Here is a 15680-nt window from a genome sequence, read left to right on the forward strand (position 1 = left end):
CTTCATAAGTCAGCCAGTCAGTTTCTTAAATTACAGTTAACCTCCTTCCCTAACAGGATATTCTTAAAGAGCTGTGGTAGGCAGTCTTATTTCTTATAAATTATTATGTAAGTATCCTTTCAAATGAAGTTACGTGCAGGGGATTTTTTAAGTATTAAAACAGACTCTCAGCAGTTCAGAGGTGTATTCAAAGTCATACACAGGCAAGGTGCCTTTGCCTTTGCCTAACCAGTGTTCCTGCAACTCGGGAGTTTTATTTTTATTTAATATCCAACACACCTGAATACATGATGGCTTTTGTTTGTTTTTTAATTCCAGACATATTTATAAGCATTTGTGTCAGGTTAAGAATTTTTCAAGGGGCTGGGGATTTAGCTCAGTGGCATAAGCACCTGCCTTGCAAGCAGGCAGTTGTGAGTTCGATTCCCGGTACCGATAAAAAGGAAAAAAGACAAAAAAAAAAAAAAAAGAACTTTTCAAGCTGGATATTTGTTCTTTCATTAAAGTTTGTTAAAAATGTAGTTGATGGGCTGGGGATAAAGCTCAGTGGCACAGCACCTGCCTGGCAAGCACGACGTAAGTTCAATTCTTGGTACCAAAAAAAAAAGTGTACTTGATAGGTGGAATTCCAGTTAAACTAAGTAGTATTCATAGAAAAATAGAAGTCAAGGAGGTTTACAAAATAAGATTATTTACCAGATAATAATAAATGTTTGTTTCCAGTCATTAGAATTTTTCAATATAACCAGAAGTAGTTTGTAAAAGATTTAAATTTAGTATGTCTAAATTATCTCTGATACATGACTCTTACCCATATAAAATGCTTACTATTGTCCATATTTAAGAAAAATGTATATTTAAAAAACACAAATCAAATCCAAGAGATTGGCAAAGATTCAGAAGTTTGATAACATGCTGTATTGACGAGGATGTGGATAAACAGCCATTCTGATTGCTGGTGTGAATGTAAGTCATCCGACCTCTACATAAGCAAGTTTGAAATACTCCTTAGTCTACTGATGACCCAGAAATTCCACTTGTAAGAATTTATCCTACTTAAATAGTCATAAATCGAGAAGCGATTTTTGTACAAGATTGTATTATAGCAGCATTCTTTGTAATAGTAAAATACCATCCATCAGTAGAGGAAGCAGTCACATCACAAAAAGATCCATCAGTAGGACTCATTAAGAAATTATGCTATTTCATGTGCTAGAAATCAGTGTACTAAACGAGTACATGACATTTTATTAAAAGAATGTATGTCATAGAATAATCCCTATGATTTAATATTTTAAAAAAAATATTTATAGTCTCTGGATGACGTAAGAAACTGGCAGTGTTACGAGAAAATTCCCAAGCCAAACCAAACCAAAAGGAAGTCTCTTTGCACCAAGGAGATAAAAAGGCAGCATTTAATCTTTAGTTTTTTGCGGGATAATTCCACAAAGGTAACAGCACTGAATTTACAGAGAGCTTAGTTTATTATATACAATTGAGAAATGGGAGGTACAAAGCAGGTGAGAAAAAGTTACATAATTGGTTACATGCATTGAGTGGTATATTGCCAGGCAGGCCAGTCTTGAACAGATTTGTTGAAACAAAGGAATTGTTTATCATAATATAAACAGTCCAGGCACAAGGGGAGGGGCTCTTCCAGAGTGAGCATAGTTGAAGGCTTTGGTGACCTGCCCAGGCTGCCCAAAGGAACAGACAGTTACTGTGACTCAGAGCTCATCAGAGAGATGCAGCCGGGCTGTAGACACCATCAGGGTCGGTTGAATTCAGCAGAAACAGGAGAACAGCAGTTTGGTCAGAGACCTCGAATTGATCATGAAATATCTATAACTTCATTATTTTATAAATGTGTTCTTACATTGTAATTCTGCCCCAATAGTAACATTGGGTAGATGAGGGAAATTTTTATCACTAGCCTTGTACATTTTTCTATTTGTTGTACCATTGGAACCATATGATTTTATCTTAGAAAACTGTTTTTAAGTAAGTCAAAATTTAAAACAATGTCATCCCTTAAAATGTTAATGCAGAAAAATACTCAAAATTAATATTAAAAACAGAATCCTTCATTGACCGGTATCTATATATCCTAATTATATATTAATTTTTAAATTATATTGGTGTACATAAAGGGATTCCGAAATAATATTTCAAAAAGTTACAGTAAATTCATGCTGATTTATGGGATTTAGGGAAATTTTTGTTTTCGTCTTTGAATTTTTCTGTTTTTATTTCCCCAAAGTTTCCTATGATGAGCCTTAATGGAGGAAAATAGAAGAATGAATGTTACAAAACATACTTGCAGATTTATAGTTAAGTGTGCATTGTTTGCATCACAGAAGCAAGGAAAAAAATGGGGGAAATACACTTCTCTAACTTTGGGGAGAAAATAAATATAAAATTTCTTCCTTGTGGTGTTTTGACTATCTTAAAAACACTGAAACTGGTGTTTTTATGTTAAACCAGAAATGCATAAGGTCATATACTATCTGGAATAGGTTTGGTTTGTGCCCGTTGTAATTGTGTCCTCTTCAGCCTCAAAAATACAGTCACGTTTAGGTGTGAGAGCCAAGGTGACGTTGATAGGGATCGTGGAAAAATAAGCAGAGGAAAGGAACACAGCAATGAGAGACTCTCCTGAGAAGCTGAACAAGCTTAAATGTCCTGGTTCTTTTTGAAACTCACCTGAGTATAACTGAAAGTTTCTCCTCTAACTTATTCACTACGTGGGCCTTATTTTGTAGAATTTCAAATACGAATTTGAAAAGTTTCTGCAGTCTTTAGCATAGAACTTAAGATACTTTGTAAAGCACAGAAGTAGGGTCTGACTAACAAGATTTGTGACTTTGATAGCAAGATACTTAAAATCTTTGATTTCTTCTGCAAAAATAGGGATCGTCTGCAACTAAGAGTAATCAAAACTTTTTGAGACATAAAATGTACACTAGCAATTTGAAGTGGGAAAAAGCAAACATAATGTTTCTCTTTTAGCTCTTCTTTTTTTTTTTTTTTTTTTTTTTTTTTTGTCTTTTTCCTTTTTATCGGTACTGGGGATCAAACTCACGACTACCTGCTTGCAAGGCAGGCGCTTATGCTGCTGAGCTAAATCCCCAGCCCCCAATCTCTTCTTTTTTTTTTAAAATCTTCTCTTGAAGAAATGGTTTTATCTGTGCCAAGAAGCCCATAGTGATATCCAGTTTAATCAGAGTCCATTAGAACTCCCAGGATACAGTCTATAGTTATTTTAGCTTTTTCACTTTTTCTTAGTTGTGATTAAAATTTTTATGGGAAAGTCTTGTATTGATTTAGGTCTTAGACATTACAAAACTATTACCACATACCCATTTTAATTACCTTGATAGGGGGGAAAATGGTGCTGTATATTGGTAAAGAGGTTGTAGAAAATTTTATTATTAAAGTTTACTGTTAGAGAATTTCTCATAAAACTGAGTACTAAATCTGTAAACTGAACTGCTTTTTAACTATAGCAATGAATTATAATATATACTGCTTTTTTCGTCTTTTTTAGGAAATGTAGGTTCTTCTCCCAGATCCTCTGATTTAGTCAAATTAGCTCAGGAGTGCTGTTACCATAATAACAGAGGCATTGCGGCTCATGGAGTAAGAGTTCTAACTAACATAACTGTCTCTTGTCAAGAAAAAGGTAAGTTTATAAAAAATAGAAATTCAGTTTGACCCAGCTAGTCCCCTTCTGGGTATCTTCTCAGAAGACTTGAAGACTGCATGTTAATGCATACCCATGTCTGTAGCAAAACAACTAAATATTGGAAGTGGCCTGTAGGTCCACTGGCAGATGAATGGTTAAAGAAAACATGATATTTATTCATAATGGAGTGCTGCTCTGCCATAGAGAAAAATACATTTGAGTCATTTATAGGAAAATAGACGCGTCTTTATAAATAATAATGTGAGTTAAATAAACCAGATACACAAGCTAAAATGTTCAGTGGTTTCTCTTACATGAGAATCCCTAAATGTAAATAGTTTAAAGAGCAAAATACAAGATAAGATAAAAGGAAATAGGGAGAGAGATGTTTGCTGATGAGAAAAGTACCAAGAGATGGGGGGGGGCAGGGGGTTAGACACTCATGCCAGCTGCCCACCATGAGTGTAATCATTGTGTACTGTAAACACGTACTAATAAAAATTTTAAAAACAAAGGTGAATTTACTCAGGAATGGTATTATTTATGAACTCAAGATTGGCGCATGGACAGAATTCTGTGTGTGCTCTCGTTCCCTCATCTTCAGCTTACATGATTTGATCCACAGTTGCTTCCTTCTGAAATGTTCTTAGAACTTGCTTCTCAAGGCCATTTAAATCTTGTGAAGAGTAATAGAACCCTAAGATCTTGGAGCTGCCGGAGATTGTGCAGTTGTAAGATTTTGTGGAGCATTGTCTGTTTCGTCCCACCACTTGCCTTCACATGTGGTGGTGTTCACATGTTGGAAGGAGATCGCTTAGGAAATCTGCATCTGTGCTAGAAGAATGTGCTCACTGATAAGGAAACCAAGGAAGTTTGTTCCTGTTGTGGAGGTGCTTGAAAGACAGGTCATTTCATTTCACTTAGAGACGAGTGAATTAACAGGACAGTGTGCATTACATATGACAAACTTTATCTCCTAGATGAATGTAACATCACACTGATTTGCATTATCAAGAAAGATATACAGAAAAAATAGTGCGCGTATTTTCCTGTGGTCCTAATATTGTTTTGATGTAACTTAAAGAAATTCACACCTTCACTCAGGAGCAGAAACTGCATTGTGGACAATCTGTTTCAGCGTTTGCTTTGACCCTTGTTAAGGAACACAAGCGAGTAGTCCTCCTCCCCACCAGTTTTCAGCACTGCTTGTGCCTGGTCTGTCTTTACACCTTTGTTGCCCAGCTCTTATACTTACTCAGGACTCGTTAGAAAGTTACCTGTTGGTTCTGATTTAAGCCTGATTTATCTGGGGCATAGTAAAGAGTATTTTTCCCAAATAATATTGAAAACTGCTGTGTGTTCTCAGCACTGACATATATTATCCTAAATACAGTTAACTAGGCCATTCATAGCATCCTAGATCCTCCAGGGGAACTGTATCCCTATGGTAGTGAAAAGATGTCATAGTACTGCTGTCACATGAAACGTAAGGGTTCATTCTTTAAGGCCAGACTGAAAACATCCATGAGACTACCTGGAGTGTTCACTGCAGCCTCTCAGTGGTTAACATTCATTTAAAGCTGAAAACTGTGTTGTATGAGGTGAAAAGGGGCCTGTGTAATTTAAGTCTGACTCAGAAGACTAACCCATGTAGCACAGTTTTCTGTTACCATTTTGCTAGCTAAATTGTTGATGCTGTTTCTGTTTTGCTTTACTTACAGCTTTGCAGCTTTACCTCTTGATTTAATGTGTTTGTTTTTATAATCTACAATAAAGCGGTAGAAATAACAAAGTCTGAAGATAGTTTCCTTACATGTTAGAAGTAATGCTGCATGTGCTTTTTCTAGGAAGGGTATAGCATTCCTTACATTTTAGGCTCAGTGTTTTTTCCCTGTAAGAGTGAGTGAGTGAGTGTGCATGTCTGTATTTGCACACATGCGTGTGCTTACTCCTCTGCTGACTACTCTAAAATTTGGTGCTTTTCTTCTAGATCTCTTGGCACTGGAGCAAGATGCTGTCTATGGCCTGGAATCCCTGCTGGTGCTGTGTAGTCAAGATGATAGTCCAGGTGCTCAAGCCACTTTAAAGGTAAAATATCACTTCACCTGGTTGCCATTTCCATTGCCTAAGCTAGGGTGAGGCAGTCTTTCAGTTAAGGGTTGGACTGTACGTATTTTAACTTACCAGTCACACACACTGCATTACAGCTACTCGCCACTGCAGTTGTGGACAGAAGTAGCTGTGGATGAAGTGTTTAAGGTGAGGAGGGAGGATGTCCATGATCCAGTTAAACTTTATTTACCAGCATAGGCAAGGGCCTAGATTTGGCTCAGAGAAAACAATTCCTAGCTTAAAAATACATTTGTGCTTGAAGTTCACTTTGAAAACAGGCTTTTTGTTAGTATCCCAAAAGAACCTTGGCCCATTTTGCTATCAGTTGCCAGTATTTGTTAAATTGCAAAACAGGTATAATTCTATACAATATAAGCAGGCAGACCTCTCATAGTAGTTTTAATCTGAAATAATCTAAGAGCTACAAAAAACTGCTGAAATGAGTAGCCAAACTCACTAATATGTAAGTGTTCATGAGTTTCGGGATTGTAGAAGCCTTAGTTTACAAGCCAAGAGAAGAATTACTGTTAGGAATTTTCATTTTCACTTAAGTACAGAAGCTGTCATAGGTATATTGAAGATGTTTTAAATGTAAAATGAGACTATTACTGGAATGAAGCATGAAATATAATCTGTGATGATCCAAAATTAATAAAAGCATATTAATAGAAGTATAAAGCTATTAGATGTACATTGACAAACTTCAGTTTGTTTTAGGTATGCTTCAAAAGAAGTCATGCCTCATTTTGCATGTTAAGAAAAGGCAGTGTCATCATAGGATGGATAATACAGATGGTGACATGATTTATAAAAGTTGGTGATGTGGAGGGGAAGAGATTTGACCGTCACACACTCTCTTAGAACCTCTTAGAACCATGATACATTTAAATTTAAGAACACAATAAAGCAAAAACAATTCCTTTTACTAATAATGCTAGATTTTAATAAAACACTGGCCTTGACTCGGGGATGTGTGTGTGTAATCACATGTGTTCCCGTGTTAGAGGAACTTGCCATCAGGAATAGGACATAGACATTTATATCAAGAATACCAAGCAGGCTGCAGTGCATTCTCTGCGTTATCAGTGACGGTGCAGTTTTAATGAGTGGACAGAGCTGGGTGAGACCAACGTGAGCTCAGGATCTTAGGAACAATGCAGCAGCTGGATGTCATGAGTGGAACCATGAAAAATGAATGAGAACTTTGATAAGTAGGAAAGATAGCTCAACTTTAGAGGACCTCTGTTACAAAAGACTTGAAAGCAGAAACATCGCTCTTATGTTGGAAAAACAATGAGTATTACTGACCTCTGTGGCTGGATGCCATAGTAGGAGACTGCAAAAGTAGAACAGCTTAGTCATAGAGCATGTCAAGTATGCTCAGGAACATGCTTGAAATATTGCAATTTTAAAATAATATGCTGCAGCTTTTGTTATAATAATTATTTGTTACCATGCTTTAATGTGCCAAACTGCTAAAGCCTTATACACGTAACTTATTCAGAGCCACTTCATTAACAAAGGGCAGGATGAACTTGGCCCTTTGTCAGCCTGAGGTTTATCAGGAATGGCAGACACCATACTGGTGGTTGAGCAGCTGTGGTATAAAGGATGGACTGGTGTGTACATCTTTGCGAGAGGTTAGAAGTAGGGAGAGACTAGTTATCGTAGAAGAATGAGCTAACGGGATCTTAGAGACTTGACAAAAGAAACAGCTAGCTATGAAAAAGTGACGAGGTTGCTTTGTTTCTACTTTGTTAGTTGGAAATGTTGGCTATCTCATTACCAAGCCTGAATGGGAGAAGCTGTTAAGCCCAGTAGTTCTTAGATTTCAGCTAAGGAATAAGAGAAAAAAGTAGAAATCTGGCTTCACTTCAGTGTACTTACAATCACCAAGGACTTCTTTTGGAAACTGATGTCTCAGGAACCTCCACAAATGTACACAAAAAAGTCAATGCATGAGTTTGGATTTGTTGGCATAGTTCATAAACCACACATTAGAGCAGTTCTTAAAAGTAGTGAAAGCAGTGCAGTTAGGGTAACATCTTACTTGGTGTATGTTTTTGCCTCATCAACATTATCCCTTATAGTTTTATCTCATCTTTTTTAAAAAATAGTCCTGGCTTGGGGCTAGGGATTTAGCTCAGTGGCATAAAGCACTTGCCTGACAGGCGTGTGTGTGTGTGTGTGTGTGTGTGTGTGTGTGTGTGTGTATAATAAAAATAATATACAATAATTTAAAATAATAAAATATAATAATAAAAAAAATTTTTTTTCCTGGCTTGCTGGGGATTTAGCTCAGTGGTGTAAGTGGGAGGTCATGAATTCGATCCTCAATATTTAAAAAAAAGTCTTACTTGGAATGAGTTGATGTTTTGATGTATGGTCCTGACTTGTTATCTTAAGCAGTACACATCACAGGCCTCATGTGGGACTCAGTGTTATGCCTACAAAAGTCCACACCTGTGGTTTGGTTTTTTTTTTCTCAGTAACTTATATAGAGCTTACTTGGCTCACGTCTGAAATTCCTTCTGCATGTAACTGTGCGTTTTCCCCATGGCGCGTAGATTGCTCTCAACTGCATGGTGAAGCTGGCCAGGGGCAGGCCCCACCTTAGCCAGTCGGTGGTGGAGACCTTGCTCACTCAGCTGCATAGTGCCCAGGATGCCGCTCGGGTCCCGATGTGCCACTGCCTGGCGGCCATTGCCATGCAGCTGCCGGTACTGGGTGATGGGATGCTTGGTGACCTCGTGGAGCTCTACAAGGTGATCGGACGCTCAGCCACGGACAAGCAACAGGAACTTCTGGTAAAGAGTGGCTGTCTCCGTCTGCTGCGAGATGGGCATACGGTCTAGTGGGGACTATTTTAGAAAGTCAACACTATTGTTTCACTTTACTTTAAAAAAACAAAACAAAGCAAACAGCTGGTTAAAGTAGTTATCCAAAACCGGAAGCATGATGAAGTCAAAACAGAACTGACCCTGTCAACTATTATACAACAAGTTGAGCGACCCTACCCTAGAAATCCAAAATCAGAACTGCACATCAGAAATCCAGCATAGGGCCAGGGACATAGCTCAGTGGCACAAGTGCCTGCCTGGCAAGCACATGGTCCTGACTTCAATTCCCAGTAACAAGAAAAAAAAGAAATCCAAAATATACACACTTTCAGATTTCAGAACCTTTCCAATTCGGTTGATAAAAGTCTTCCCTGGATTTTTTTTTTTTTCTTCCTCATTTTGTGAGAATGGAATGCCCTGGATTTGATATCTATGATCCCCATGCATGTTGCGTTTTTACGATCACAGTATATATTCCAAAGTAATACTCAATATTCCTTTAGATATTTTTACTTCACAGAAATGTTACACTGTAAGTAATCAGTTGCAGTTTCCCTATTTCGTTGATCATCTGTTTTGTTAAGTTTATCTCTGCTTTGTCCAGTTCACTGTTGCATAGTATCTCATTGTGTGATTATATCATTGTTTATTTATTGGCTTGATTCTAATTACTTGATTTGATAAGTAGTGCTCTACATCAGTGGAATACTCAGAAATTACTCAAAATGAGAATTAAATAAATGTTAATGAAAAACAAATTTTATGCTTTAAAATGAACCATAATTGACTTTTCTTCTGTTTGAGTCCCTTATCTATGACACTGGCTATACTCATATGATGTTCTTGTTTTTCTTACTTATTCATGGTTAGGTGAGTTTGGCTACGGTGATTTTCGTGGCCAGCCAGAAAGCGCTGACTGCTGAAGTCAAGGCCGTGATTAAGCAGCAGCTTGAAAGTGTCTCCAATGGGTGGACCGTGTACCGCATTGCCAGGCAGGCCTCCAGGATGGTATGTGGTGGGCGCCCTGCTGGGTACTGGTCGCTGGGGAGCGGGTCACCTGCCCTGGATTCTGTGGTTATTGTTACTCAGGGTCAGAACTGGAAATAGAGAGGGGAGTGCTTTTCCTCATGGGTTCTGGGTGTGGTGAAGGAAGGATCCGTCTTGGCCTTTCTCATAAAAGAGTGGCACACGTTCTGCTGTGTGCGCTGGTGCTGTGGGAAGCTGAAGGCCAAGCTCAGGCTGGATGTGGGTCGTAGCGCACTTTCACTTTGCCCCGTGTTGTCCACAGCAAGACCACGTCCACCACCGTGCTTGTCCTCCTCGGCTGATGCACCATGTTGTGCTTCTCTTTCTCTCCCCAGCCTTCTGGTTCTCAGGTAGTAGCAGGAAGGCTTTAGCATGCTGCCCTTCTCTCAGCCTTGCAGAAAGCCTAGGGGCTGTCACTACCTTTCTTTGAGAAGGAGCACCAACCTGTTAGGACAGAAGTCTTGGGGATAACTGCTCTAGGTGGTCATGCTCGTGTTTGCAGTTGTGTAGTCTCATGCGGGGCAGGAGCAGGGGCACGGATTGTCATTTGTCATTACTGCCGCCAACTAGCCTAGGCGTCCTGGCACCACAGCACACAGAGCGTTCCTGGCCCCTGGCCTCAGACAGCGTTCACATTTCCCCCAGCAATCTCCCACACTGCTGGGTCACCAGGGCTGACACAGTGTGTGTGATTTTTACTTCCTAAAAGGCAGACTAAAATTTACACTTGGGTTATGGCTAATTCCATTCACCTTCTCTTTAGAAAGGTTTTGGTAAAGAACTTTAGGCAGTGCATTGCATAAAAGCAACTCAGCATATTTTCTGGAAGAATTACATAATATGAGAAATGATTATTCAAGCTTATCCAGGGCTTGGGCTTGTCTGGGACCTGCTGTATCAACGCTTTCCAGTGTACGAACCTCATCCTCTGCTCCTGCTTTCCTTCTTTCCTTTTTCAGGGTAATCATGACATGGCCAGAGAGCTGTACCAGAGCTTGCTGGCTCAGGTGGCCTCAGAGCACTTCTACTTCTGGCTGAACAGTTTGAAGGAGTTCTCACACGCGGAGCAGTGCCTCACCGGGCTGCAGGAGGAGGAGTACAGTTCGGCACTGTCCTGCATTGCTGAGTCTTTAAAATACTACCACAAAGGGATTGCTTCCTTGACAGTGAGTTCTCCTGATTCTCCCTGGGTGACGGTGACACACCGGAGAATTCTCTCCCTTCTTGTTTTGGGTTTTCCTGCTTTAACAACTTGAGAAAGTAGTGTCAAAGTAACGCGGAGATCATAGACATGAACTAGGCCCTTCCCTTCTTTAGCGCTTCTGGGTGATGGAAGTCTGTGAGCACTGGGTGCCGTGTATAGAGGACTGCCAAAGCTCTGCAGAAGAGGGATCCTCAGTCAGTTGCCAGCCGGGGCCACTGTCAGGCATGCCCTGATCCACCTTGTAGCTGGCAGCTGCTCTCATAGTAAATACAGCATCTTGGTTCTTTCTTTGGTATTAGGGGTTAGACTCGGGGCCTTGCACATACAAGGCAAGTGCTCTCCCACAGACCTCATCCCCGGCTACAGGACTTGCTTGCTTTATAGATAGCTATCAAGGACTCCAGTGGGCCAGTTCTACTCCCCTGTGACACCCAGACTAACAGCCAACTGCTAACAGTTATTTTCTAAGCAAGTGAAAGAGTTGCAGAGAGTAGCATTTCTTATGTCCTGAAAGTCAGTTGTATTTCTGAGCAAGGACCCATCCCCTGCAAAGAGAATGTCCTGCGTTCGCCAAAGGGCTTTTCTATAAAGGGCATATAATGAACATTAACTGTTTTTACAGTACTCTTATACAGCTTTAAAAATTGAATATATTGAGGAAGTACCTGTTTATATCCTTTTGTGAAATTTCTAAAAAAATTTTTTGAGACAGGTCTCCCTATGTAGTTCAGGCTGGCCTTGAACTTAGAGTGGTCCTCCTGCCTCAGCCTTCCAGGTGCAACTGTGCCTGGCCTTAAAACATTTTTAATTCTAGACTATCCCGAAAGAAATGCTCCAAAGGAAAACAACTGTATGTGTCACAAAAGAGACAATATTAAGGCCACTGTGGAGCACATATTTTTTTAAAGTATAATTCTCAGCGACATAAGCACCTGCTTGGCAAGTGCAAGATCCTGAGTTCCATTCCCAGTATCAAAAAAATTAAATAAGAAGTATAATTTTTATTTTTGGATTAGAATTTGATTGATGGCGATTTAAAATAACGCTACATAAAGACCCCCTCCTACCCCTTCCTTCTGCCTGCTTCCTTCTCTTCAGTACCGGGATCAACCTCATGACCTCACGATTACCAGGCCAGCGCCTCAGCCACTAAGCTGAATCGCTGTCTCCTCTCCCTTTCTTTCCTTTTGTCTTTTTGTTTTTGGTGATGCTGGGAATGGAGCCCAGGGCCTTGCCCAAGCTAACTGAGCGCTAGCTCCACACCCAGCCTTCTCTGCTTTGCATTTTAAAGAGTGACATTGACAGCCACGATTCTTTCCTCTTGATTATTCTTGGAAAAGATTGTTGTTCTGTAAGTCGACTAATGGATGCCACAGAAAATTAAAAGGTATGATTATTGTTTCAGATAATAAAAGTATTTCATTTTCTAATTTAGATAAGGTAGCAAATTGTAATTAGTGCATTAAATGGTAAAATATGTATATGTGTAAACCTGAAACAAATAGGATCACAAAAACATGGAATAAGTTTTATGAAAAATTCTGTTGAATATTTCATACTGACAATGAACTGTAGCATGTGCATTTAATGAGGCCTGTGAGTAAGGACTGAACTGTAACAGGAATAAAGCACTTAATGGACAGACTGGTACCTTTGACTTAGTTTCAGTTCTGCCACCAACTCAGGATGACTTGAGGAGCTCACTGGGGCCTAAGTTTTCTTGGAGTTGTTTGATTCTACAGGTTTTAAGATCTTGCTATGTACCAAATACTGTGCTTTGAGGATTAAAAAAAAAAAAAGAATGGATACATATGAGCTAGGCATGGCAGCACATATCTGAAGACCCAACTACCCACAAGGCTGAGGTAGGCGATTGCTTGAGCCCAGGAGTTTAAGGCCAGCTTGGGCAACATAAAACCTTCTTTCTCAAAAACAAGGAAATTATCCTCCACTTGAGAGTTGTCTAGAAGAGTATGATCGGTATGGCCTCCAGAAACTTCCCACATTTCTGGTCGTATTACTCTGTTAGGGTGTTTTGAGGATTTTTGCTTAATCTGTTCACTTGCCAGGTGTGAACTTGAGAGTAGTCCTTGAGTGGATATGAGCATGGACCACTTGGCTTTCTGAATAAGTTATCTCTGCCTGAGATCGCACAGCTCTGAAGCCCATGTGTGTCAGTTAGGGTTCCCTGGAGGAAAGGTTAATGTTGTGAATCTGGGTCTGCACCCTAGAGAGAGAGCCAGGTGTTACAATCACAGGACCTGGAGCTCACTGCAGAGCCCTGCGCAAGTCTGGATCAAGAGCCAAAGGAAGGCCAGGGAGTCTGAGCTGGAGGCTCAAGGTGCACGTCCAAGGCCATTGACGGTGAGGATGCAGCACCTCCAAAGAAGCAGCAGCAAAGCTTCTGTCTGCTGTCCCTTTTTATTTCATCCAGGCTGCAAGCCTGTTGGTTGGTGCCACCCACACCCAGGATGGGTCTTCTGTCTTCGGTAGCTCTGTTCAGTGACACCCAGAACTGTGAGTAGGCCAGTCAGTTGGGCATTTCCTACTCAAGCTGAACACGCAGTTAACCATCACACCATGCTTTTTACCTGCTAAGCTGAAGTGTGTGTCTTAGTTACTTTGTGCTCGTCGCTGCGACAAAATACCTGATGCCCAAGTTGGGAAAGGAAAGGTTTATTTCTTACAGTTTTTGGAGGTTTCAGTCCACACTCAGTTGGCTCCAAGACAGGCAGGCATGGCTGGGCTGCAGCTCGTGGCGGCCGCCAACAGCAAGCAGGAACCAGCAAAGAGCAAAACACAGCTTCTTCCTGCCATTATATCACATCCTGGCTCCACCCCTAAGTGGGTGTAGCTCTAACACCATCAATCCAAGCACTAGAAAATGAATGAATAACAAATGCACAATTCAAACTCATGAGGCCTGGGGGACACAGACATAAACCATGACAGTGTGTTTATGGGGACCACAGCACTAAGCATTTAATTCCCCAATACAGTGACAAATTGCATGTTGTCCTGCTTCTTAAAAATAAAAATTGTAAAAGATGTTTAGAAGCTGGGAATGTGGTACAATGCTTGCCTAATATGGATGCAGCCTGGGGTTCAATTCCAAGCACAGCAGAAACCAAGAATTAAAACACTCAGAAAAAGTTTTTAGAGGAGTCAGATCCGTAGCAACAGAAAATAGAATGGTGGTCATTTGCCAAGGCCTTAGTGGGGAGGAGGGTATAGAGTTTCAGTTCTGCAGTATGAAAAGGTTCTAAAGGTCTCTTTTACAAAGTAAATACACCTACCACAACTAAATTTATACTTAAAAAGAGGATGATGAAATTTTTATTATGTATTTTTTACATACATGTTTTAACAAGCTTATGAAGTTGCTTTTTTTTTGCCTCACTGGTTTCTTTAACTCTTTACAAAATAGTTTGTACTACAAATTAGAAAATCAGAATAACGTCCTATGCATGTTTAACACAAATTTATACGTTCGACAAAAAGGAAAGATAGGAAGAAGGGTAATAAGGAAGGATGACAGCAAGCACCGTAAGTAGGGAGACATTTCTGTCAGCCGCTCAGCTCGGCCGAGGCACATCAGGAGTGGGATGTTGGGACTCTGGCCCAAACTACCAGAAACAGTTTCTTCTTGAACACTTAGGATAATTTTGACTCTATACCATGTTTCTTTATATGTTCCCTTATAACCCAACTGTTGTTTAAGCATGAGCCCCAGAGGAAAGAAAAGGAAACATTCCTTGTATTTCTCTTTGGTATGTGGTCTTGTATTTCTCTTTTCTGTAGTCTTTTTTTCTAAATATCTCCCATATTCCTTGAGTAATATTAACTTTTAGTCTTTGAATTCACTGAGAAATATAAATTTTTTGTGTTTTTTTTAAACATTTCTTTCAGTATTAAGGTGATCTAAGACTGCCGAGTCACTTTCAAGGTTATTGTCTTACATCATCAGTCAAATATTTCTCGTTAGTCAAAAATCAGAGTAGCAGCAAATCTTTCTCATAACTGCATCACCCTCTTTTCAGTTTTATAATGCAGGAGAACAAAACTGACAGTATTTTCTGGTTGGTGAGATGATCTGTATCGTATTTATGTAACAGTTTCATATATATTTACATGTACCCCATCCTTCTGAAATTATAGGTAAGCAGTAAATTAAAAACAAAAAGGGGTAGAGGGAATTTATTAGCCTACAAGAGCAAATCAGATCATATCTGAGAAATGAAAGTGAAAATGGCTTCTTTAATACCTTAATATGTAGTGTTTAGTAAGTAGAACAAAATATTCCAAAGGCAAAAAAGCCCAAGGTAAACATTTAAGTACAGTTTTTACCTCTGTATTGCATAGTTTGATCTTCGGTCTTTGCAGTCGGAGAGGGATGTTACATTAGACAAGTACACATTTTTATGAAGGTCACAGAGAAAAGCATTTTGGTATAGTAAAATATGAATACTGCCACATATTATCTTTTTTTTATTGCAGGCTGCTAGTACCCCACTGAATCCTCTCAGTTTTCAGTGTGAGTTTGTGAAACTCAGGATTGACCTTCTGCAAGCCTTCTCGCAACTCATCTGTACATGTAATAGCCTAAAGACAAGCCCTCCCCCTGCAATCGCCACTACGATTGCCATGACCTTAGGAAATGACCTTCAGAGATGTGGTCGCATCTCCAATCAGGCATGTCTTTCCTTTCCTTTCATTGTAATTTTCATGTACACATTAGAGATGTTAGGTGTGTGATGAAAAGTTATGAAAGTTTATCAGTGGTTTGACTCAGACATTGTATCAAATGTGTTAC

At 39.7% G+C, this 15680-nt stretch overlaps 1 protein-coding gene across 1 annotated transcript in view; it reads left to right on the forward strand.

Annotated features, from left to right (window-relative positions):
- The window catches only part of Ints7 (integrator complex subunit 7), a 78776-nt gene that overhangs the window by 46951 nt on the left and 16145 nt on the right, over positions 1 to 15680 (forward strand). Inside the window, exons 9-14 of the mRNA XM_003474217.5 lie at positions 3548 to 3682; positions 5676 to 5773; positions 8365 to 8604; positions 9508 to 9645; positions 10623 to 10829; positions 15365 to 15559. Coding sequence (XP_003474265.1) covers positions 3548 to 3682; positions 5676 to 5773; positions 8365 to 8604; positions 9508 to 9645; positions 10623 to 10829; positions 15365 to 15559 — 1013 coding nt within the window. The remainder of the gene's footprint in view (positions 1 to 3547; positions 3683 to 5675; positions 5774 to 8364; positions 8605 to 9507; positions 9646 to 10622; positions 10830 to 15364; positions 15560 to 15680) is intronic.

This window comes from Cavia porcellus, unplaced genomic scaffold (assembly GCF_034190915.1).
Source record: "Cavia porcellus strain 051 isolate PalLab524CR breed Dunkin Hartley unplaced genomic scaffold, mCavPor4.1 scaffold_26, whole genome shotgun sequence".
Classification (NCBI taxonomy): domain Eukaryota; kingdom Metazoa; phylum Chordata; class Mammalia; order Rodentia; family Caviidae; genus Cavia; species Cavia porcellus.